The sequence below is a fragment of the Ranitomeya imitator genome, chromosome 4 (assembly GCF_032444005.1).
Source record: "Ranitomeya imitator isolate aRanImi1 chromosome 4, aRanImi1.pri, whole genome shotgun sequence".
Classification (NCBI taxonomy): Eukaryota; Metazoa; Chordata; class Amphibia; order Anura; family Dendrobatidae; genus Ranitomeya; species Ranitomeya imitator.
Window position 1 is genome coordinate 193,443,378 of NC_091285.1, and position 25,158 is coordinate 193,468,535.

Here is a 25,158-nt window from a genome sequence, read left to right on the forward strand (position 1 = left end):
CTGCCATCACAATAATTGCTACATGTTCCTGTTTTAAAAAAAATAAGAATGTATTATTTTTTTTCATAGGCACTGAAAAATGTGTGCTATTTTTTACCGACTGTCCAACCCTGCAGCAGCTTAGCGCCATTCAGCTCAAGGCATAGCCACGTGGCTGAAAGCAATGCTCCACAAGTAAAAACTGTGAAGAGAACTTATCCCATACATTTGACTCTCAGTCACTTGTCAGCCACAAGATGTGAGCCCTTAGAATCACCTCTTACCTGATGGCATGGTAACGATGTCATCACTGCCTGGTACGATATCATCTCTGTGGCATATTGCCTTGTACGATGTCATCGCTGTGGCATATTGCCTGGTACGATATCATCGCTGCAGCATCATGACTAGTACGATGTCATCGCTGTGGCATATTGCCTGGTACGATGTCATTGCTGTGGCATATTGCCTGGTACGATATCATTGCTGTGGCATATTGCCTGGTACGATATCATTGCTGTGGCATATTGCCTGGTACGATATCATCGCTGCAGCATCATGTCTAGTACGATGTCATCGCTGTGGCATATTGCTTGGTACGATGTTATCGCTTTGGCATGATGCACATGTATTATGGTGACAGACTGGCTAATCAAAAGAAGAGTTACGTGTGCCATCAGTTAGGAGATGGTTTTCACTGCTCCTGCCTGGTGGCTATAGATTACGTACGTGGCTGATGGAGCACGTCCTGTGAGTTGATTCCCACCTTCTTAACCCTACTACTATGCCATATATCACAGAGATGAGAATACTAGTGACGAGCGAGTATACTCGTTGCTCAGGTGTCCTCCGAGTATTTGTAACTGCTGGGAGATTTAGTTTTCGTTGCCTCAGCTGCATGATTTATGGCTGACAGCCTGAATACATATGGGGATTCCCTAGCAACCAGGCAACCCCCACATGTACTCAGGCTGGCTAGCAGCCGTAAATCATGCAGCTGAGGTAACGAAAACTAAATCTTTGAGCAGTGACAAATACTCGGAGGACACCTGAGCAACGAGTATACTCGCTCATCACTAGAGAATACCACTTTAATTGTATGTAAGTCCGCAAGGACAGGGTCCTCTCCCCTCTGTACCAGTCTGTCACTGTAAATTTGTTTACTGTAAATGTCGCTATCTATAACTCTGTATGTCATGTACAGCACCATGGAATTAATGGTGCTCTATAAATAAATAATAATAAACACAGAGAAGTCTCCAATCAGGGGCCTTATCTGCACAGCGTCTCTCACGCTGGAGGACCCCAGCCTCCTATAGCCAGCGCAAGCTCATCAATTTCAATGGGAACGTTGCAAAGTGTCTCTTCAGAGAGGAAGAGGACTAGAACTCTAGCGCCACCTACTGGAAGTAGCGATCGATACTTCTTGGAATGGGAACGTTGCAATGCCACCTTCTTCCTGCTGTGGCGCTGCAGGGAAATAAAACACCTGCGTGAACGCTAGTCCGGGTTGCAGCATACGTAAAGGGTTTGTACAAACCAAAAAAACACCGTGTTTATTGAAAACCGGATGATGGCGGCGGCAGACTTAGCGGAATGCTCAGCGCACGCATACACCGAGCATAGTGAGAGACGGTGGACGCTGGACATGACACAGCAGAATGACGGAGTTCCGGGGAATGGCAGGCAGGACAGCACCACCTGGCGGAGGATCCCGGCCCTGCAGCCGCTCTGATGTCACCGCTGTGGTCCTGCCTCTAGAGCGGGTGCCGCTCATTGTGCCCTGGGAATGGCTCGCACCTCCTGCTAGGATCTGCCCCGATCGTGCGCTCCCCGGCTATAAGGTCAGACATACAGCGCGGCTGAACGGAACCGAACATGTCTGACGATTTCGGCTTCTTCTCCTCCTCCGAGAGCGGAGCTGCCGCAGAGACAGAAGAGGACCCTGCCGCCGCGTTCCTGGCCCAGCAGGAGAGCGAAATAGCTGGCATCGAGAATGACGAGGGCTTCGGGGCAGTGCTGGTGGGCAGCCAGGCGTCTTCTATGGAGCAGTCCGATCTAGGTAACTCCACAGCAGAGCTTGTACAAGTGCTCACATCCTCAAGGTCAAGGGTAGATGAGCAGGTGCAGGACTGTGTGCACCACTGTGTGCATGCTGGGATTCATGGCTGCTAGGATTGCTGGTGCTGGGACCATGGTACAAGCAGTGAGGTCCAAATAATCACTGTGCCAGAGGAAGTAAATAGAGCCATAGCGTCGGACCATCTGCCGTAGCGTCGGACCATCTGCCGTAGCGTCGGACCATCTGCCGTAGCGTCGGACCATCGGCCATAACGTCGGACCATCGGTCATAACGTCGGACCATCGGTCATAGCAGCGGACCATCGGCCGTAGCGTTGGACCATCGCCGTAGCGTTGGACCATCAGCCGTAGCGGCGGACCATCTGCCATAGCGTCGGACCATCTGCCGTAGCATCGGACCATCTGCCGTAGCGTCGGACCATCGGCCATAACGTCAGACCATCGGTCATAGCAGCGGACCATCGGCCGTAGCGTTGGTCATAGCAGCGGACCATCAGCCGTAGCGTTGGACCATCGCCGTAGCGTTGGACCATCAGCCGTAGCGGCGGACCATCTGCCGTAGCGTCGGACCATCGGCCATAACGTCGGACCATCGGTCATAGCGTTGGTCATAGCAGCGGACCATCAGCCGTAGCGTTGGACCATCGGCCATAGCGGCGGACCATCGGCCATAGCAGCGGACCATCGGCCATAGCGGCGGACCAAAGGCCATAGCGGCAGACCATCGGCCATAGCTGCAGACCATAGGCCATGGCGGCGGACCATAGACCATAGCGGTGGACCATTGAGATGCAACAAATATTTCACGTAAAATCGAGATACATGGCCATAAAAGTGGTTGACATTTTTCAAATCTCATCCTTTTTTTTTTTTTCTTTCTCCCCACCGCCTACCCTTACTGCTAGAGTTATGTTTGGCGAAACCTAAATCCAGGTGTCCCACAAAATGTAAGGATGTCTGCTATCAGCAAAGTGTACATGGAGATTTGTGGCTAGCCCTTCCCCCGCTGTAACGTCTCATACCCACAGGGACCCCTACAACTTGCCTAGTCACTGGTGCATATTTGTGAGTGGGTCTAGCCATAAAGCAAGGCTGCTCAGAGGATGTCTTTTATTTCTGTGTGTAACTTTAATTAGCCCACCATAAAAACCTACCCCCTAGCCACAAAATCAGTTTCTGATTGTTTGGGGCCCATTGCTGGAATCCCTGCCAATCCTGAGAACAGGGATAAGTTGTTACGGTGGGTTAACCCCTTTAACATGAAAGGATGAGCAGCTGTAAGTACAATTTGCCTATTTTATGGACTTGTCCTACTTCTATTCCAAAGAAAGAAGGATACGTTGACTTTCCAAATCTCCGGAGACCTCATCCTAGTGTAATATTGTCGGAATGATGTCTCTGCTTGCTGGTGTGACCGATGCCGCAGAAGCCTGGCAGCGTGCCTGCTCTCGTACACTGCTCCCTTGTAGAAGGGCTGCTGCTCGGACATAACGCCGGCGTCCTGATTCCTGCCGCCGCTTGGCACTCAGACCTTTCTTAGTATTTCCACGTGATATTTGCACTCAGCCGTGGAAAGGTACATCCACTGCAAGTTCCCGCAGCTTTCCTCCCAGATTTCTGTGCTGGGCCAGTAGAAACCCACATCACCTACTGCACAGCCATCAGGGGTCCTGTTCTAGAAATAAATCTTGTAAACCAAACACAAGTTGTAATATTTTTCAAGTGGAAGGAGACAAACTTTGTAAATGTTTACAGACTGAGCCCACTGTATTCCCTGTTCCCAGAAATGTAATATGTGTAAACACAAGTCTATAGAAAATAGACCCGATTGTAGCAATGTGTGCCATTAGGAGCGATAATACTCTGAGCACTGCTATATCTCCCACATCTGTTATTGAGGGGTCCACTTCCTTGGCCACATTGTAAATCGCTGATATCTCCCATAGAGATTGATAGGCCATAGTATAACTGAGGGCAGGGACAGACGGCCGTATAAATCGGAGCGATATGGGAACACTGTGCACAAACTGGCTGGCGGCTCTCCGAGTCTGCAAGCTTCATGTATTTCTATGCAGCTGTCACGCTCAGCTCCAGACAGCGGCACGCTAGTCCGGGACTAGGTTCAGATATTGCTCTGATTTATACGGACGTCTGACTCTCAGACTAATGTTATTCAATGGGGTTGTGCACATGTCTCAATTTTTTCCGTGGACCGGCCTTGGGAGTCAGTGAGTCCGTGGAAAGAAATCAGACTGCACGCGGATAACGTCCATGTGCTATCCAATTTTCACAGACTGACAGAATGGAGAAAATGGAGACCCTTTTTTTTTTTTTTTTTTTTCTATCATCTCGTGCGTGAAAATCGAAACTCACTTTCATCAATCTCTGATCATAGTGTATTTAGCATAATCAGACCGATTCTCTCGTAGGAGAGAAAATGCGGTCGTGTGATCACTCACACTGGTCTATATTACGGAGGAGTGCAATACAAGAAATTCTCACATTGCACTCCGACCAGTCAAAGAGGCAGATCTGCGGTTTTTTTTTTTTATATATATATTTTTTCTCATGCCGATTCATCATGAGAAACAAACCGCATGCTGCGATTAGCAGCAGCATGTCTCACACGGGGCGCACCTATTGAAGTCAATGGGTGGTTGCAAAACATTGAACTGCACTCGGATGTCATCTCAGTGCAGTCTGATGTACGCCGAGACAGGCAATGGACAAGATGGAGAAATTAATCTCTCCTCCACATCACCTGTGATCCAATTCTGGCATACGAGATGATCAGATCACAATAAAATGACACTTCCCACACGCAGCAGATTTTGGGCTGAGGGTCATTAGTATATGGCATCCGATGCTATACGGTAATGTTACCATGTCCTAACTCTGAGTGTGGCTTAGTACTGTTTAATGGCACCATAGATTGGCCTATAACCATTCTGTATGGAACTAAAGTGATGCCATATGGGCTCGGTGCCCACATCTCTACCAGCTGAATAGAACCTTGGGGCTCATATTTGGATATACATATGTTATTTTTTTCCACATATAGCTGAAAAAGTGAGAAATGACTCATTATACTGTGCAGGCTGTATGCCAGTGTATGTCTCCACAGATGGGTCATTCCATGGTAGCTTACGTTACAACACAATATAGTAACTTACGCTACAAAGATGATGGTAACTTACCTTACAATAAGTTTAATCCGTAACATATTGTAACGTAAGTTACCATCAGCTTAGTAACGAAAGTTACCATACTGTGCAGTAACGTAAGTTATCTATATTTCTAGTAAGAAAAACTGTTGCTTTTAACTTGAGAGGTTAAAATAAATCTTTTAAAGGGAACCTGTCACCCCATTTTTTCAGTACGAGATAAAAATACTGTTAAATGGGGCCTGAGCTGTGCGTTACTATAGTGTATTTTGTGTACCCTGATTCCCCACCTATGCTGCCGAAATAACTTACCAAAGTCGCCGTTTTCGCCTGTCAATCAGGCTGGTCAGGTCATATGGGCGTGGCGACATCGCTGTTTCTTCCCCCAGATCTTGCATATCTTTCCGTTGGTGGCATAGTGTTTTGCGCATGCCCATCTTCTGAATCCACTGGGCAGGAGAGGAAAAAACGCGCAATCTGCGCTATTTCCCTGGTGATCTGTGGGGGCGGCCATCTTCCTGAGTCCATGCGTGCGCATATGGAGTCCTCTGCTGCCCGGGGCTTCAGGAAAATGGCCGCGGGATGCAGCGCGTGCGCAGATGGAGATCCCTTTCCTTTTTTTGTAACGTAAGTTACCAAGTAATAACACTGTATTTTGTATTTAATTTTATTGTTGAAAAATCAAACTGTTGAAATCTATTGCGAATAGTTTTATGTGCAATATACATTCACTCCTTTTTGTGCCTGCCTTCAAAGAACAGTCTGTAGCCAGTTTTTGGCTTGAGAATGTAAGGTAAGTTACCATGGAATGACCCAGATCTATTTGCTAATACAGCTGATGGGTTATTACAATACATGCTCTAAGAAATCGTATATAAATTGATCAACAGCTTCTCAAATATCTCCTTAGGGCCTATTCACACAGTGCAGTCAAAGCACCAGGTTTCAGACTAATATTTGTATGTTTGTATACACTGCTCAATAAAATAAAGGGAACACTAAACTACCAGCTACCCTAGATATCACTGAATGAAATATTCCAGTTTCAAATCTTTATTCATTACATAGTGTAATGCGTTGAGAACAATGAAACATAAAAATGATCAATGTAAATCAAAATGAATATCTATTGGAGGCCTGGATTTGGAATGATACTCAAAATCAAAGTGGAAAATCAAATTACAGGCTGATCCAACTTCAGTGGAAATGCCTCAAGTGCTTACTTACAAGAAACCCTATCTAAAATATAGCTTTTATTCAGTTAATAAGAAAAACAACCCAAATGCCCACTCTGTGAAGGTGATACGGTGTGCGCAAAGAAAACACGAATAAAATATATATTCTCCAGGGCTAACTACCACCCAAGGAAGTCTTCAATGGTAATTTTGAACACTTAACCTCCCAGGGTTAAAATAATGCTACTGTATTGTTTTTATAGCTCATGTACAGATCCCTGCTTAGAGGATAACATGCAGAGAATAGCCCTTACGGACACCTAGCCTCTAAAGAAAAACTGATTCTTTTTTTGCCCTATGGTCCTGGGTACTGGCTGATGAATTACCAACCTGAACTAAAGACACATCCCGGTGTACAGCTCTGATAGAGCTCCATATATCACAATCTTACCCAGCCGGAATGCAGAAATGAGTGATATGACCCTATATTTGCATCTGTCTGGACACCTACCTAGATGCAGATGTTGACATCCTAAGATGGTGAGAAATAGCGCCCCCGCTTGTACGTCGGCTATCCCTTCTCTCCTATCTGGCTCTATAAGGCGTTCAGTCAGAAAAAGAGGGCCAAATGGCCTGTATTTAATATATGTATATAATATTTTAGTACAGAAAAATTGAAAAAACGATGTAACAAAGGAAAGCGGTTCAGACAGGTGCAGTTCATTCATACCAGATGCCCGAGATACGTACCCCCATACTTGCTAAGGTACCATATAAACCAAGGACAAAAAATTATTTACTGATATCTAGTGCCTCAAGACAAGGAAATTATGCTCAGTAGTGTGTGTGACCTTCACATGCTTTTATGACTTCCCTACAACGTCTGGGCATGATCCTGATGAGGCAGCGGATGTTCTCCTGAGTGATCTCCTCCCAGACCTGGATTAAAGCATCAGTCAACTTCTGGACAGTTGTGCTCGATTGGTTTCAGATCTGGGGAATGAGCAAGCCAGTCCATAGCATCAATGCCTTCATCATGCAGGAAATACTGGCACACCAGCCACATGAGGCCTTGCATTGTCATGCATCAGAAGGAAACTAGGGCCCACTGCACCTGCATATGGTCTCACAATGGGTCTAAGGATCTCGTCAGGGTACCTCTGGCTAGCACATGGAGGGCTGTGTGGCTCTCCACACCATTACTAACCCACTGCCAAACCGGTCATGTAGGATGTTGCAAGCAGCAGAAATTTCTCCACTCTTTTACATCGGTCATGTGTTCAGTGTGAACCTGCTTTCATCCGTGAAGAGCACAGGGTGCTAATGTCGGTGGTGTTCTCTGGGAAATGCCAATCGCCCTACCCAGTGTTGGGCTGTAAGCACAATATCCACTTGTGGACGTTGGACCTTTTTACCACCCTGATGGAGTCTGTTTATTACAGATTAAGCAGACACATGGATGTTAGTGACCTGCTTGAGGTAATTTTGTAGGGCTTTGGCACTGCTTCTCCTGATCCTTCTTGCACAAAGGAGGAAATGGCGGTCCTGCTGCTGGGTTGTTGCCCTCCTTTGGCCCCCTACACATCACCTTGTGTACTGGACTGTCTCTTTGTATCTGCTCCATGCACTGCACACTGGGCTGACAGACACAGCTACCCTTCTTGCCACAGCTCGCATTGATGTGCCATCCTGGATGAGCTGCACTACCTGAGCAACTTCTATAGTTTGTAGACAATGCCTCATGCTACTGTACAGTACTTCTCAGAGTAAGAGTAATGTCAAAATGCACAAGTGACCAAAACAGCCAAAAAGGATGAGAACAGAGAAATGGTCTGTCAACCCTTGCAGAACCCCTCCTTTATAGGGGTTGTTTTGTTAATTGCTTATTATTTCTACCTGTTGTCTGTTCCATGTGCACAACAGCAGGAGACATTGATAAACAATCGGTGTTGCTTAATAACTTGACAGGTTGAATTCTCTGACTTGTGATTGATTTTGTTACAGTGTTGTTTAAGGCTGTGCGCACACAGTGCGTTTTTGATGCTTTTTCGCAGCATGTTTTCCGCACGGAAATGGGCCAAAAAAACTATGGAATCCTTAAGCAAGCTAATTCAATTATAATCCTGAAGTGTTGTGCACCTGATCAGTAATTTTCCTTGAGTATTTGCAGTGCATTTTTTGCTGCAGCATGTCAATTTTGTGTGCGTTTCTGCAGTGTTTTTCACCCATTGACTTCAATTGAGTCCATCAAATCTGCAGCAAAAACGCATGTATAAAAATGTTCGCAGATTTGCTGAGTTTTTGTTTGTGTTTTACCATCTTCCTATGGTATTTCCCATGCTGTCATCTGTGTGACAGCTTGGGAAACACTGGCACAGTTGTTCTTATCGGCAGTAATGCTACCGTCGATCAGAACGCTGCGGGATCATGCTGTCAGATGTCAGCGTGACCCCGCATCTGTGACATACAGTGGTGACCTGTGGTAAAAAGCTTACTGGTGGTCGTCAGTCATGGGCTGATGAGACTACTGCTCCCATCAGGCTAAGTCTGCTGACACTGATAACATCAGGTGCAGCTGATGGGAGACGTAATATCATTAGTCAGCGTCTGTGCTCACAGTTAAAAAAATAAATAAAAATTAATTACATACCGTATTTTTCGGACTATAAGACGCACCGGACCATAAAACGCACCCCAAATTTTCAGAAGGAAAACAGGAGAAAATAAAGTGTCAAATGGGGGTCCATCTTACAGTCCGAATTCAGCTTACTGTGGAGGGGTTTTAGCACAGGTGAAGGAGTGGTCACAGAGGTTGTTCGGTGGTCCAGGCTGGTGCGGTGGCCTTCGGGAAATCCCATCCCAGGCTGGTGCGGTGGTGCTTCTCTGTGGTGTGGTGGCATTCCACCAGCATTTTGCGACAGGTGCTCTGTGGGGCTGCGGTGCTCTGTGCAGTGGCAGTGCTCTATGGGACGGCGGTGCCCTGTGGGGCGGCGGGTCTCCGCCGGCATTTTGTGAATGCCAGGAGGCCCACGCAGATCCATTCCTGCGTGGCCTCCGGGGGCGGCGATGCTTAGTTTCAGATCTCGGGAGACGAGATCTCGTTGTTGAGATTTGAATCTGAGCATGCGCCGCCACCCGGCGCCATTTTCCCAGAGGCCACCGCATTGCAGAAATTAATCTGCGTGGGCTTTCGGGCATTCACAAAACAGGCCGCCGCAACAGAGAGCCACACCGGCCTGGGAAGGGAGGCTGCAGCGTCAGACCGGGACCGCCGCCATGGTATTTGTAAGTATATTCAGACTATAAGACGCAACCCCCATTTTCCCCAAAAAATTTTTAGGAAAAAAGTGCATCTTATTGTCTGAAAAAATACGGTACATGTTCAAATAAAAACCCATTTGTTTTGTTAGGTTCAAAGAATTGTGATAATTAAATAAATGCTCACACGTCAATTGAATAACCTAATATGAATTTACTTAATAATAGATAATAAATATAAAGTCACTCAAAATAACACATAATCAATAATCATACATTGCATAGCATGGTAGGAGTTCATCACTGACCGTCCAGGAAGCAAGAGAGGGCCCAAGCACATGTGCTCTTCTCTTATATCTCTCCAGCTACCAGAGGTGTGTCCAGCCCCCACGTGTGGGGAATGAAGTCACCAGTCTCTTGTCCACTCGCAAAGGTACATCCCCTCAATCCCCAATGAAACCTGATTTACCAGCTTTTTGCAACTGGAGGAGGGGGCTTCATGTAGGACACATGGCAGAAATTCAACAACTGGGGGATGGGCCTCTGAACACGTGGGGAAAATATATACAGTGTATGTGTGTGTATGTATATATATATATATATATATATATATATATATATATATATATATATATATATATATATATATATAACCATTTTAATAACTATAATTCGTATTAATTGGAGTATTGAAATCATTTAAAATATATAACATACAACACACCATTATACTCACCTAACACCAAATCCTCGATGCCCTCATCTCCTAGAAAAAATGTAAAATAATAAACCATATACTCACGTGTCCTCCATAGTCCACGTAATCCCGAGTTTCCTGCGGTGATCTCACGTAAAGAACAGTCACATCGGGAGATGTGCCTGCTCTACCCGGCCGCCAGCGATACATTGACGGGAGCTAATCGTTCCTGCAGTGTGTCACTGAGCTGCCGTGAGAGAGTTCACCGGAGTTCATCAGCTGATCAGCTCCGATGCTCTCACAGCACCGCTGCGTGAGAACTTTCTCATGCAGCAGTGGTGCCATAAGGGAGATCACCCGAGCTGATCATCTGATGAGCTCCGGTGAACTCTCATGGCAGCTCAGTGCTATACACTGTGGGAGCGATTATCTCATGTCGGTGTATCGCAGGCTGTCTTTGAGCGTAGTAATATCAGTGACTGCTTTCAAAGTGATCATGATTGTCGTGGGACATTATGGATGATCTTCGCTGCGGACAGATGAGGAATATTGTGGTCTATTTTATTTTTGTTGCAGGAGACGCCTCTCCATTACTAACCTGTGGGCTTGTTGTCACCTGACAATACAAAGGTGACATCAACTCAACAATTATGAGCCCCACTTGCCACCTCTACAGGGCAAGTGGTTAGAGCAAGGCTAAGTGCCAGATTTAGCGCATTTTATAGATGCGCCTTTTCTGGGCCGGCTGAGAGCTAATGCTTTTTAGTCTGGGAGGGGCCAATATCCATGGCCCCTTCCTAGGCTATTAATATCAACCTGAAGCTGTCTGCCTAGCCTTTGCTGGTTAGATTTTATAGGGGGACCCTATGTCAATTTTTTTCTGGGGTTCCCTTGTAAACTAGCCAGTAAATACTTAGCAAACAGTTGTGATCTGATATTAATAGACTGGGAACATTAATGACTATTGGCTCCTTCCCATAATATTAACATCAGCCGTCGACTTACCTTCTGCTGGTTATTAAAATTACGCAGGAGCCCACTCAATTTTTTTTCTTTAACAGTTGCTGTCTGGTTACAGCCTATGTAGGTTTGATCTGTTAATGCTCCTACATAGGCTGGTGTGTTTGCTTATCGGCTTAGTAATGAGGGTGTCTGGCTGACACGTTTTCATTACTAAGCCCTAAGGCTAGGTGTCAATGACAACTGCTGACATCAAGCCCTAATCCCATTACGCTGATGCCACACTGCATCAGCATGAAAAAGGTGGTGTTGAACCAAGAAATTAAATCACAAAACTGAGATTTTCAGCACACTTTTTTTTGTGCTGAAAACGCCCCCTCGGCTTATACACGAGTCACGGTCCCAGAATGCCGGCCGGGGAGGGGGAGCAGCGGCAGGAACCGGAACTGTGACATCATACTCACCCTCCTCGCGAGGTCCATCACATCCCTGCATTTCCGTTGTCCAGCAGCTCTCCTCTGCTCAGTGGTCATGTGGTACCGCTCATTAATGTAATGAATATGCACGTGCCTCCACTCCCATAGACGTGACGGGGGAGGACACTGAGCCATGGATAGGAGGAGGATGGGGGATGCCCAGCCATGCATACAAGGGGGAGGACACCGAGCCATGCATACAACTAGACCGGGGGAGCCACACAGCAGGACATGGATAAGGGAACAATGCACACGCGGATTAAACTCTAGTCAATAAGCTTAACCAGTTTTCCTTGGCAAAAGTAAGTGCCTCGGCTTATACTTGGGTCGGCTTATACTTGAGTATATATACGGTATCTTTATTTAGCTAAAAAAAGCCTTCATTGCTGTACAAAATTGCATGCCAAAACGCAAACAAAAAACACACGTTTTTTTCCGTAGCGTTTTTCCTGCCAAGAGATGCAGAAATTTCTGCAAGCACATACTCAACGTGCTAAGTGTTCCCTTTTTATTTTTTTTTGCGTATATACAGGTGCTTCTCATAAGATTAGAATATCATCAAAAAGTTAATTTGTTTCAGTTCTTCAATACAAAAAGTGAAACTCATATATTATATAGTCATTACAAACAGTGATCTATTTCAAGTGTTTATTTCTGTTAATGTTGATGATTATGGCTTACCGCCAATGAAAACCCCAAAGTCATTTTCTCAGTAAATTAGAATACTTTATAACACCAGCTTGAAAAAATGATTTTAAAATTCAAAATGTTGGCCTACTGAAATGTATGTTCAGTAAATGCACTCAATACTTGGTCGGGGCTCCTTTTGCATCAATTACTGCATCAATGCGGCGTGGCATGGAGGCAATCAGCCTGTGGCACTGCTGAGGTGTTATGGAAGCCCAGGTTGCTTTGATTCCAGCCTTCAGCTCGTCTGCATTGATGGATCTAGTGTCTCTCATCTTCCTCTTGACAGGTTCAGGCGAGTTTGCTGGCCAGTCAAGCACAGTAACTATTGTTTTTAAACCCGGTATTGGTACTTTGGCAGGTGCCAAGTCCTGCTGGAGACTTGTCCTACTTGTTGACAGAGGGAAGCACACTTGAAAATCATGGTCCCAGAGTCTGGAGGAGGAGTGGAGATGCACACAATCCAAGCTGGAAGTGGTCTAGTGTGAAGTTTCCATTCCACAATCGGTGATGGTTTGGGGAGCCATGTCATCTGCTGGTGGAGGTCCACTGTGTTTTATCAGGATCAAAGTCAGTGCAGCCGTCTACTAGAAAATTTAAGAGCACTTCATGCTTCCTACTGCCGAGTACAGAAGTGATGACGTGTTTCTCCTGATTTTGGCTTACACATACTGATATAAAAGATTTACCAAATATTGAGTGTGTGAACGTGGCCTAAAGCAGTCACCTACACTAGTCCTATGCTGGCAGACTTGTGTTAACCAAGCCATGCGATAGGTTAGCTTGGCTGACATTGGCTTTACGTTTATATGTACAGCTCTGGCAAAAATTAGGAGACCACTGCAAAATGTTCAGTTCATGATTTTTCTCTTTATAAGTGTATTTTTGAGTAAAATGTAAATTGTTTATTTATTCTATAAACTACTGACAACGTGTCTCCGAATTTCCAAGCAATAAATTTTGCATGTTTTTTCTGAAAAGGAGAAATGGTCAAAATTAAAAAAAAACAAACCAGTGCTTTCAGTCCTCAACGAATGCAAAGAAAACAAGTTCAGAATCATTTAGAAACAACAATATTAATGTTTTAACTCAGGAAGAGTTCTGAAATCAATATTTTGTGGAATAACCATGATTTTTAATCACAGCGTTCATGCGTCTTGGCATGCTTGCCACCAGTCTTTCACACTGCTCCTGGTGCAAAAATGTAAGCAGTTCGTCTTTGTTTAATGGATTGTGATTATCCATCATCCTCTTGATTACATTCCAGAGGTTTTCAATGGGGTTCAGGTCTGGAGATTGGGCTGCCCATGACAGGGTTTTGATGTGGTGGTCTCTTAATTTTTGCCAGAGCTGTGTGTGTGTGCATTTTAGACACTTTCCCAGTCATTTTGTGATATGGAATGTGTATATTGTTTTTTATTTTCCTTAGTTTGTTTTAATCTTAGGTTTCCCGCTTGTTGTTTTCCTTTATGTTCTGATTACTTTGTGATAGACAGTAAAGAGGAGCATGCCGAACTATATCAAGTGATCCAAAAGTACCGTAAATCAGATGGGCCAATGGGTTTATTATAGGATGGATTAGTGACCTGTAAACACAAGTCCTAACCACGTGAACAGAACCTTTTATATATAATATGCCCCCATGCAGAATCCTTCATTACCTGTTGCCTCACCGTGGGCAGTGACCCTGGGCAAAGGCTGCAGCAGGAGATGAAAGCTTGTGTGTTAGATGTAACCAGGGAGGGGTGAGTTACAGGAATGGTAAAAAACATGTTTATAATGGAGGGAGGAGGCCATTTAAGAGGTGGGAGCCACACCTTGATTAGATGATTACTACTTGCCAGGGCACCAGCTACTCATTCAGTCTATTTCCCCTTCCGTGTAGTTGGATGTAGCGTTCATGTGTCTCAATTTACAATAAATGCTCAGAAATGGCCACAAAGGTAAAAAAAAAACAATCTTTATTGGAGCATTGTAATTATTACAAAACATAATGATCAAAATATTACAATAAGGGCTCAGTCACAGCCAGAACATGGAAATATTCCATATTCACATGTCCTTTTTTGTGGACCACCCAATGACCTAACCCCAAGATGCAGAAACATAGCCTGTTTTGATCCAATTTGCAAATCAAAGTAGTGCATTGTGAATCGTGTCCGTGTAAAAACGGCTGGCACTCTGATGCTACCTATGTGCTGTCCAAATGTGTACTCAGTCATGGCCACCAACACTTTTATGTGCACACGTATTTTTTTTTAGGTCTGTGGATTTTTCCGCAGCGGATTTGTGAAATCCGCAGGTAAAAGGCACTGCGTTTTACCTGCGGAATTATTGTGGAATTAGTGCGGATTCCACTACGGTTTTACACCTGCGGAATCCTATTGAGGAGCAGGTGTAAACCCCAGCGGAATCCGCACAAAGAATTGACATGCTGCGGAATATAAACCGCTGCGTTTCCGCACGTTTTTTTCCGTAGCATGGGCACTGCGGATTGCGTTTCCCATAGGTTTACATTGTACTGTAAATGCATGGGAAACTGCTGCGGATCCGCCGCAAAATCCGCAGTGTGCACATAGCCTAAGCTATGTTCACATGCATCATTTTGCAGTGTTTTTTATGCATCTGAAAATCTGTGTTTACAGTAATGCAAAGCTCTGAGATTTCGGAAATCTCATGCAAATTTTTTTTTTTGTTCCTGTACTGAATTTCAGAACTGCACCTTTTTTTAAAAAAAATCTGCAGTATGTCAATTCTTTTTGCATATCTTGCTGCATTTCTCACCCCTGGAAAGCGATGAGAAAGTGGGAAAAAAAGTTGCAAAAAAACGGCACAAACCTTTTTGTAAAGTAAGCTGCGGAGACACCATCACGTGTTTCTCAACGCAAGCAATGAATAGCCAGGCCTTTCCCCGGGAAGGAACAACCACGGGAAGGGCAGCATCCAATAAAGGAAAACATCCAATAAAGGAAAACCACCTATGCCAAGCATACCATGTGTTCTGGATCACTGCGTTGAGAAACACGTGATGGTGTCTCCGCGGTGTTGGATGTTTTGGTCTCCCCGAGGTCATTCATCTGTACCTTCACAGCCTTTTACTAGGCACTGCTCCTAATAGCCAGTTTCCTACTCCACACTGATGAGGGGCAAAAACCCCGAAACAGCTGTCTGTGGATGGATACCATGCTTGGCATAGGTGGTTTTCCTTTATTGGATGTTTTCCTTTATTGGATGCTGCCCTTCCCGTGGTTGTTCCTTCCAGGGGAAAGGCCTGGCTGAAAAAAAATAAAAGGACATGTTCAAATCGCCACCTTTTGCCGCATTAAAAATGAAACTAAAAAAACAAATACACATTTGGCATTGCTGTATTTTTAAAAGTCAGATTTATCAAAATATGAAATAAGTTAATCGAAACTGTAAATGGTGTAAAAAGTAAACAAAATCATAACGTCAGAATTGTGTTTTTTGGCTGACGCAACATTGCAATAAAACGAAAAATCAAAACAAGGTATTTTGGCCCAAAATGGTATCAATAAAAATGTCAGCTCAGTACACATAAAGTAAGCCCTCACACAGCTCCATATCCTGAAAAATGAAAATGCTATCTGTCTTGGAAAATGGCGATATAAGCTAATTTTTTTCTTTATTTCATCACTTAAATAAAAAAAAAATGTTTGGCATCTGTGTAATCATATTGACCTTGAGAATCCTATTGCCTGGTCAGATTTACTATATAGTGAACATAATAAAAAATAAAAAAATTTAAAAAATTGTGGAAATTCACTTTTTTTTTTGCAATTTCCACGCACTTGGAATTTTTTCCCCTTTTCAGTGTATCACATAGTAACATAGTTAGTAAGGCCGAAAAAAGACATTTGTCCATCCAGTTCAGCCTATATTCCATCATAATAAATCCCCAGATTTACGTCCTTCTACAGAACCTAATAATTGTATGATACAATATTGTTCTGCTCCAGGAAGACATCCAGGCCTCTCTTGAACCCCTCGACTGAGTTCGCCATCACCACCTCCTCAGGCAAGCAATTCCAGATTCTCACTGCCCTAACAGTAAAGAATCCTCTTCTATGTTGGTGGAAAAACCTTCTCTTCTCCAGACGCAAAGAATGCCCCCTTGTGCCCGTCACCTTCCTTGGTATAAACAAATCCTCAGCGAGATATTTGTATTGTCCCATTATATACTTATGCATGGTTATTAGATCGCCCCTCAGTCGTCTTTTTTCTAGACTAAATAATCCTAATTTCGCTAATCTATCTGGGTAGTTCTCCCATCCCCTTTATTAATTTTGTTGCCCTCCTTTGTACTCTCTCTAGTTCCATTATATCCTTCCTGAGCACCGGTGCCCAAAACTGGACACAGTACTCCATGTGCGGTCTAACTAGGGATTTGTACAGAGGCAGTATAATGCTCTCATCATGTGTATCCAGACCTCTCTTAATGCACCCCATGATCCTGTTTGCCTTGGCAGCTGCTGCCTGGCACTGGCTGCTCCAGGTAAGTTTATCATTAACTAGGATCCCCAAGTCCTTCTCCCTGTCAGATTTACCCAGTGGTTTCCCGTTCAGTGTGTAATGGTGATATTGATTCCTTCTTCCCATGTGTATAACCTTACATTTATAATTGTTAAACCTCATCTGCCACCTTTCAGCCCAAGTTTCCAACCTATCCAGATCCATCTGTAGCAGAATACTGTCTTCTCTTGTATTAACTGCTTTACATAGTTTTGTATCATCTGCAAATATCGATATTTTACTGTGTAAACCTTCTACCAGATCATTAATGAATATGTTGAAGAGAACAGGTCCCAATACCGACCCCTGCGGTACCCCACTGGTCACAGCGACCCAGTTAGAGACTATACCATTTATAACCACCCTCTGCTTTCTATCACTAAGCCAGTTACTAACCCATTTACACACATTTTCCCCCAGACCAAGCATTCTCATTTTGTGTACCAACCTCTTGTGCGGCACGGTATCAAACGCTTTGGAAAAATCGAGATATACCACGTCCAATGACTCACCATGGTCCAGCCTATAGCTTACCTCTTCATAAAAACTGATTAGATTGGTTTGACAGGAGCGATTTCTCATAAACCCATGCTGATATGGAGTTAAACAGTTATTCTCATTGAGATAATCCAGAATAACATCCCTCAGAAACCCTTCAAATATTTTACCAACAATAGAGGTTAGACTTACTGGCCTATAATTTCCAGGTTCACTTTTAGAGCCCTTTTTGAATATTGGCACCACATTTGCTATGCGCCAGTCCTGCGGAACAGACCCTGTCGCTATAGAGTCCTTAAAAATAAGAAATAATGGTTTATCTATTACATTACTTAGTTCTCTTAGTACTTGTGGGTGTATGCCATCCGGACCCGGAGATTTATCTATTTTGATCTTATTTAGCCGGTTTCGCACCTCTTCTTGGGTTAGATTGGTGACCCTTAATATAGGGTTTTCATTGTTTCTTGGGATTTCACCTAGCATTTCATTTTCCACCGTGAATACCGTGGAGAAGAAGGTGTTTAATATGTTAGCTTTTTCATCGTCATCTACAACCATTCTTTCCTCACTATTTTTTAAGGGGCCTAAATTTTCAGTTTTTATTCTTTTACTATTGATATAGTTGAAGAACAGTTTGGGATTAGTTTTACTCTCCTTAGCAATGTGCTTCTCTGTTTCCTTTTTGGCAGCTTTAATTAGTTTTTTAGATAAAGTATTTTTCTCCCTATAGTTTTTTAGAGATTCAATGGTGCCATCCTGCTTTAGTAGTGCAATATGCTTTCTTTTTACTGTTAATTGCCTGTCTTACTTCTTTGTTTAGCCACATTGGATTTTTCCTATTTCTAGTCCTTTTATTCCCACAAGGTATAAACCGCTTACAGTGCCTATTTAGGATGTTCTTAAACATTTTCCATTTATTATCTGTATTCTTATTTATGAGGATATTGTCCCAGTCTACCAGATTAAGGGCATCTCTAAGCTAGTCAAACTTTGCCTTCCTAAAGTTCAGTGTTTTTGTGACTCCCTGACAAGTCCCCCTAGTGAAAGACAGGTGAAACTGTACAATATTGTGGTCGCTATTTCCTAGATGCCCGACCACCTGCAGATTTGTTATTCTGTCAGGTCTATTAGTATTAGGTCTAAAAGTGCTGCTCCTCTGGTTGGATTCTGCACCAATTGTGAAAGATAATTTTTCTTGGTTATTAGCAGAAACCTGTTGCCTTTATGGGTTTCACAGGTTTCTGTTTCCCAGTTAATATCCGGGTAGTTAGAGTCCCCCATAACCAGGACCTCATTATGGGTTGCAGCTTCATCTATCTGCTTTAGAAGTAGACTTTCCATGATTTCTGTTATATTTGGGGGTTTGTAACAGACCCCAATGAGAATTTTGTTACCATTTTTCCCTCAATGAATTTCGACCCATATGGACTCGATATCCTCATTCCCTTCGCTAATATCCTCCCTTAAAGTGGACTTTAGACAAGACTTTACATAGAGACAAACCCCTCCTCCTCTCCGATTTTTACGATCCTTTCTAAACAGACTGTAACCCTGTAAGTTAACTGCCCAGTCATAGCTTTCATCTAACCATGTCTCGGTTATTCCCACTATGTCAAAGTTACCTGTAGATATTTCTGCTCCTAGTTCTTCCATCTTGTTTGTCAGGCTTCTGGCGTTTGCGAGCATGCAGTTTAGAGGATTTTGTTTTGTTCCAATCTCCTCGCTGTGGATTGTTTTAGAAATGTTCTTACCTCCCTTCTGAGTATGTTTTCCTGGGTCTTCTTTGTTCGAGTCTAATGTTTTTCTTCCCGTCCCCTCTTCTTCTAGTTTAACGCCTTCCTGATGGTGTCATTCAAAAATACAACTCGCCTCGCGCTAAGTGGATCGAAAAATAAAAAAGTTATGGCTCTTGGAATAAGGGGAGGAAAAAATTAAACCGGAAAATCGCTATGTCATGGAGGAGTTAAAGATGTACTGTAGACAAAGCACACCCAATCTGCATGCAATGGACCAGAAAAATATGCAGCAAAAACACACACAAAAAATGTTTTCAAGGCAGTGTTTTACTTGCCTAGAGAGCAGAAAAAAACTGCATATAAAGACCACAACAAAAATGCTTCATGTGAACATAGCCTAAACTGGCATGCTGTGCTTATTTAAAAAATTATTGTAAAAATGACTGAATCTGCAAGGCAGGCTCCTGGTTCTGTATTTTCTTCAAAGTAAGAAATCCGAAAATGACCTATTGTTTGTCAGGTTTTTGTATTGAATGTATTTTTAAAAACTGTTGATGATGTGTTTTGTTTTTTACATATCACAATCTGTATTATTGACCCCTTAGTGAGAGCCAATTTGTAGCTTAATGACCAGGCCAATTTTTACAATTCTGACCACTGTCACTTTATGAGGTTTTAACTTTGGAACGCTTCTCAGAATTAGCGGGATCCGTTGATTTTTTTTCGTGACATATTGTACTTCATGTTAGTGGTAAAAAAAATTTTGATATGACTTGCGTTTATTTATGAAAAAAAACGGAAATATGGTGAAATTTTTTAAAATTTCACAATTTTCAAACTTTTACGGTATATACTCGTGCATAAGCTGAGATTTTCAGCACATTTTTTTTGTGCTGAAAACGCCCCCTCGGCTTATACACGAGTCATTGTCCAGAACACGGGAGGGGGAGCGGCGTAGCAGAGGCAGGAGTCGGCGGCTTTGGCACAGTGACAGCTGCAGCTGCCGGCTAACAGAAGACATCATACTCGCCCTTCGTTGCTGCATCTCTGTCCCTGCATCTCCGTTGTCCCGTCACCGGCGGCTCTCCTCCTGTGCTGAGCGGTCACGTGGTACCGCTCATTAAGGTAATGAATATGTATGCGTCTCCACTCCCATAGAGCTCATATTCATTACCTTAATGAGCGGTACCATGTGACCGCTGAGGTGAGGAGCGACGCCGGGACAACGGAGATGCAGGGACGGAGATTCAGGCGCGAGGAGGGTGAGTATGATGGGGGGGCAATGCGAGCCATGTATACAACCGGGGGAAGGGGGAGAGCCAAGCCATGCGGACCAGGGGAGCTGAACAATGCGGAACCGGGAAAGCCACACATACCAGGACAGGGGGAGCCACAGGGAGAGCCACATACCAGGACAGGACGGGGGAGCCACGCATACCAGGACAGGGATGAGGGAACAATGCGTTCCCGGCTTATACTCGAGTCAATAAGCTTACCCAGTTTTCGGTGGCAAAAGTAGGTGCTGTAACGGAGTACCACCTCTGCCCTGATTTCATAGACCATACTTCATTAACATTTCCTACCCTGCTTCTGGTGGGGGGCATTGTGTTCCTTTGTTGCTCTCTGCAGGGGGCTTCTCAGACTGGCTGGGACTAGACATCTGGAGCCTCTTTTGTACTTTCAGCTCCAGGTAACAAATGTTTGAGGGTGGGTGTGAGCCCCTCCACCCATCCAAGGGGCTGATCCCTAGAGGGTGGAACAATAAGCCCATGGATATACTATCATTCTTCTGGGACCTGTGTGGTGTGAGGAGCTAGGATCTGTTGCTGCGGCCAGATCCTGGTGCCTGTCTATGAACTAGTGTTTTGTTTTCCCTGGAGTCGGATTATCTGGTGTCGCCCTGGATTTGTTATTTTGTTGCGTCCTTATTATAAGTTGAAAAACCTGATCACTGTTTGACAGAATATTCTCTCAGTTGCAATAAAAGTCTCGTAAATAAAATAAATGTACTGCCACAGTCCTCCAAATAGTAGAATACACTCCTCATAGTGCTCCATATAGTATAATGCACCGCCATTGTCATCCATGTAGTACAATTCACTTCCCATAGTATAATGCACCCCATAGTTCTTCATATAGTATAATGTATTCCCCATAGTCCTCAATACAGTATAATGCAGCCCACATATAGTATAATGATGCCACTCCAGAGTATAATGCAGCCACCCCACAGAATATATTGTAGCCCCCTGAGTATAATGTAACCCCCCAGAGATTATAATGCAGCCCCCTCATATAGTATAATGCAGCCCCTGCATATATATGGTAGCCCCCTCATAGAGCATAATGCAGCCCCCATAGGATATAATGTAACCCCTCCATAGAATACAATGCAGCCCTCTTCATATAGTATAATGCAGCTCCCCATAGAATATAATGTAGCCCTCTCATAGAGTATGATGCAATCACCCCTCATACAGGGCCGTATTTGCCACTAGGCACTCGAGGGCATGTGCCTAGGGCGGGGACGATGCGGGGGGCGGCAAGTGAGCAAGGGTTTTTTTTTTTACCGACTGCCCCCCCCCCCGCCAGTCCCCCCGCATATTCATGATCTTAATAAGCAGTGCCACATGACCGCTCACTCAGAAAGAAGGTGCTGCGCGTGACATAGCCAGAGGGATGTCTGCGCGGCCGTGCGGTGTTGCCGTGGGACAGCTGATAGGTGAGTATGAGGGACAGGGGGGGATGAAGGAAAACGGTAAGCCGCCCGCACCATGCAAGATGGTAGAAGGAGCGGGGGGGAGAGATGAGCCATGCATACAGGGGAATATGAGCCATGCATACAGGAGGGGGGGATATGAGCCATGCATACAGGAGGAGGGGGGAAAATGAGCCATGCGTATGGGATGGGAGGGAGATGAGCCATGCATACAAGATGGGATGGGGGCATTATACACTATTGAGCATCATGGGTCATTATACAGTATGGAGCATCATGTGTGGCCATTATACAGTATGGAGCATCATGTGGGGTCATTATACCGTATGGAGCATCATGTGTGGCCATTATACAGTATTGAGCATCATGTGTGGCCATTATACAGTATTAAGCATCATGTGGGGCCACTATATAGTATTGAACATCATGTGGGGTCATTATACAGTATTGAGCATCATGTGTGGCCATTATACAGTATGGAGCATCATGTGTGGCCATTATACAGTATGGAGCATCATGTGTGGCCATTATACAGTATTGAGCATCATGTGTGGCCATTATACAGTATGGAGCATCATGTGAGGCCATTATACAGTATGGAGCATCATGTGTGGCCATAATACAGTATTGAGCATCATGTGTGGCCATTATACAGTATGGAGCATCATGTGTGGCCATTATACAGTATGGAGCATCATGTGTGGCCATTATACAGTATTGAGCATCATGTGTGGCCATTATACAGTATGGAGCATCATGTGTGGCCATTATACAGTATTGAGCATCATGTGTGGCCATTATACAGTATGGAGCATCATGTGAGGCCATTATACAGTATGGAGCATCATGTGTGGCCATTATACAGTATTGAGCATCATGTGTGGCCATTATACATTATGGAGCATCATGTGTGGCCATTATACAGTATGAAGCATCATGTGTGGCCATTATACAGTATGTGGAGCACTGCATAGCCATTATACAGTATGGAGCATCATGTGTGGCCATTATACAGTATTGAGCATCATGTGTGGCCATTATACAGTATGGAGCACTGTGTGGTCATATTTTTTGGGGGTTATAATTATTGTATATGAAACAGTGTGATCAGCAGTGCTAAATGGGTGTGGTTGGGACTTGGATATGGGTGTGACTAGTTGTGAAATGGGTGTGGTCAGAGGCATGGCCTAAAGTTCGCCGCGGCGCAACCTTTACACCTCTTTCCCTTCCTCAAAAGTTGGGAGGTATGGTACCGCATTTGCCAGATCACAGCAAGTGCCACAAATCCCACAGGGAATGAATGAAGCCAAACGCAAGTGTTGCCGTAGACTTGTATTAGTGTCAGATTGTGCCTGATGGCCTCACGTTTCATCCGTTTATTTGCCGGATCCGTCCAAAATTAGTTTTACGGCGGCCGGAGAAAACGTTCAGAGGAACATTTTTTTCTGTCCGGCGAAAAAGCGCACAGCGACGGATCCTGCGAAAAACAAATGAAACGTTAGGTGAAATGAGTGGATCCGGCTACCTATTCCATTTTTTACATTGAGCATGACCCGTAACTGCATTTTCCATTCGCTCTCTCTCTCGAACAGGAAGTCCTAACTGTATCCCTGGGTTAAAAACAAAAAAATGGATCCGTCGCATCAGTTTTTCACTATTTGCAATGGATCCGTTTTTTTCAAAAATTAGCCGGATTGTGCCTGACAGCAAAAACCTGATGTGTGAAAGTAGCCTTAGAGAGTTAAAAGGGTTAAAAGTTGACCAGCGATTTCTCATTTTTACAACACCATTTTTTTTTTTTTTAAGGACCACATCACATTTGAAGTAACTTTGAGGGGTCTATATGATAGAAATGATAGTATATGTCCAAAAGTGACACCATTCTAAAAACTGCACCCCTCAAGGTTCTCAAAACAACATTCAAGAAGTTTATTAACCCTTCAAGTGCTTTACAGGAATTTTTGTAATGTTTTAAAAAAAATGAACATTTAACTTTTTTTTCACAATAAATTTACTTCCCATCAAATTTGTTTTATTTTATGAAGTGTAACAGGAGAAATTGGACCACAAAAGTTGTTGTATAATGTGTCCTGAGTACACCGATACCGCATATGTAGGGGTAAACCACTGTTGGGGCGCATGGCAGAGCTCAGAAGGGAAGGAGTGCCATTTGACTTTTCAATACAAAATTGGCTGGAATTGAGATCGGACGCCATGTCGCATTTGGAGAGCCAGTGATGTGCCTAAACAGTGGAAACCCCCCACAAGTGACAACATTTTGAAAAGTAGACCCCCTAAGGAACTTATCTAGATGTGTGATGAGCACTTGGAACCCCCAAGTGCTTCACAGAAGTTTATAATGTAGAGCCGTAAAAAAAAAAAAAAAAACATTTTATTATTTTCACAAAAATGATCTCTTTGCCTTTTTCAAAGCTTATTCGGAGAAATTGGACCCCAAAAGTTGTTGTGCAATTTGTCATGAGTACTCTGATACCCCATATGTGGGAGAAAACAACTGTTTGGGCGCACGTCAGGGCTCGGAAAGGAAGTAGGGACGTTTTGGAATGCAGACTTAAAGCTTAGTCACACTAAACGACTTACCAACGATCACGACCAGCGATACGACCTGGCCGTGATCGTTGGTAAGTCGTTGTGTGGTCGCTGGGGAGCTGTCACACAGACAGCTCTCTCCAGCGACCAACGATCAGGGGAACGACTTCGGCATCGTTGAAACTGTCTTCAACGATGCCGAAGTCCCCCTGCAGCACCCGGGTAACCAGGATAAACATCGGGTTACTAAGTGCAGGGCCGCGCTTAGTAACCCGATATTTACCCTGGTTACCATTGTAAAAGTAAAAAAAAAAAAACACTACATACTCACATTCTGATGTCTGTCACGTTCCCCGCCGGCGTCCACATGGGTTAAAACTGCTTTCGGCAAGAGCGCTGCTTATGCACGCGCAGCTGCCGAGAGCTTCCCTGCACTGACTGTGTCAGCGCCGGCAGTAACAGCGGTGACGTCACTGCCGTGCTCTGCTTTATGGCCGGCGCTGACACAGTCAGTGCAGGGAAGCTCTCGGCCGGAGCGCGTGCATTAGCAGCGCTCCTGCCGAAAGAAGTTTTAACCCTGTGGACGCCGGGGGACGTGACAGACATCAGAATGTGAGTATGTACTGTTTTTTTTTTTTTTTTAACTT

General features: G+C 44.2%; 1 protein-coding gene across 2 annotated transcripts in view; it reads left to right on the top strand.

Annotated features, from left to right (window-relative positions):
- The first annotated feature begins 1,714 nt into the window (after positions 1 to 1,714).
- The window catches only part of CLTB (clathrin light chain B), a 43,327-nt gene continuing 19,883 nt past the window's right edge, over positions 1,715 to 25,158 (top strand). For both annotated transcript variants that reach the window (XM_069764205.1, XM_069764206.1), the window contains exon 1: positions 1,715 to 2,041. In XM_069764205.1, coding sequence (XP_069620306.1) covers positions 1,858 to 2,041 — 184 coding nt within the window. In that variant the 5' untranslated portion in view covers positions 1,715 to 1,857. The remainder of the gene's footprint in view (positions 2,042 to 25,158) is intronic.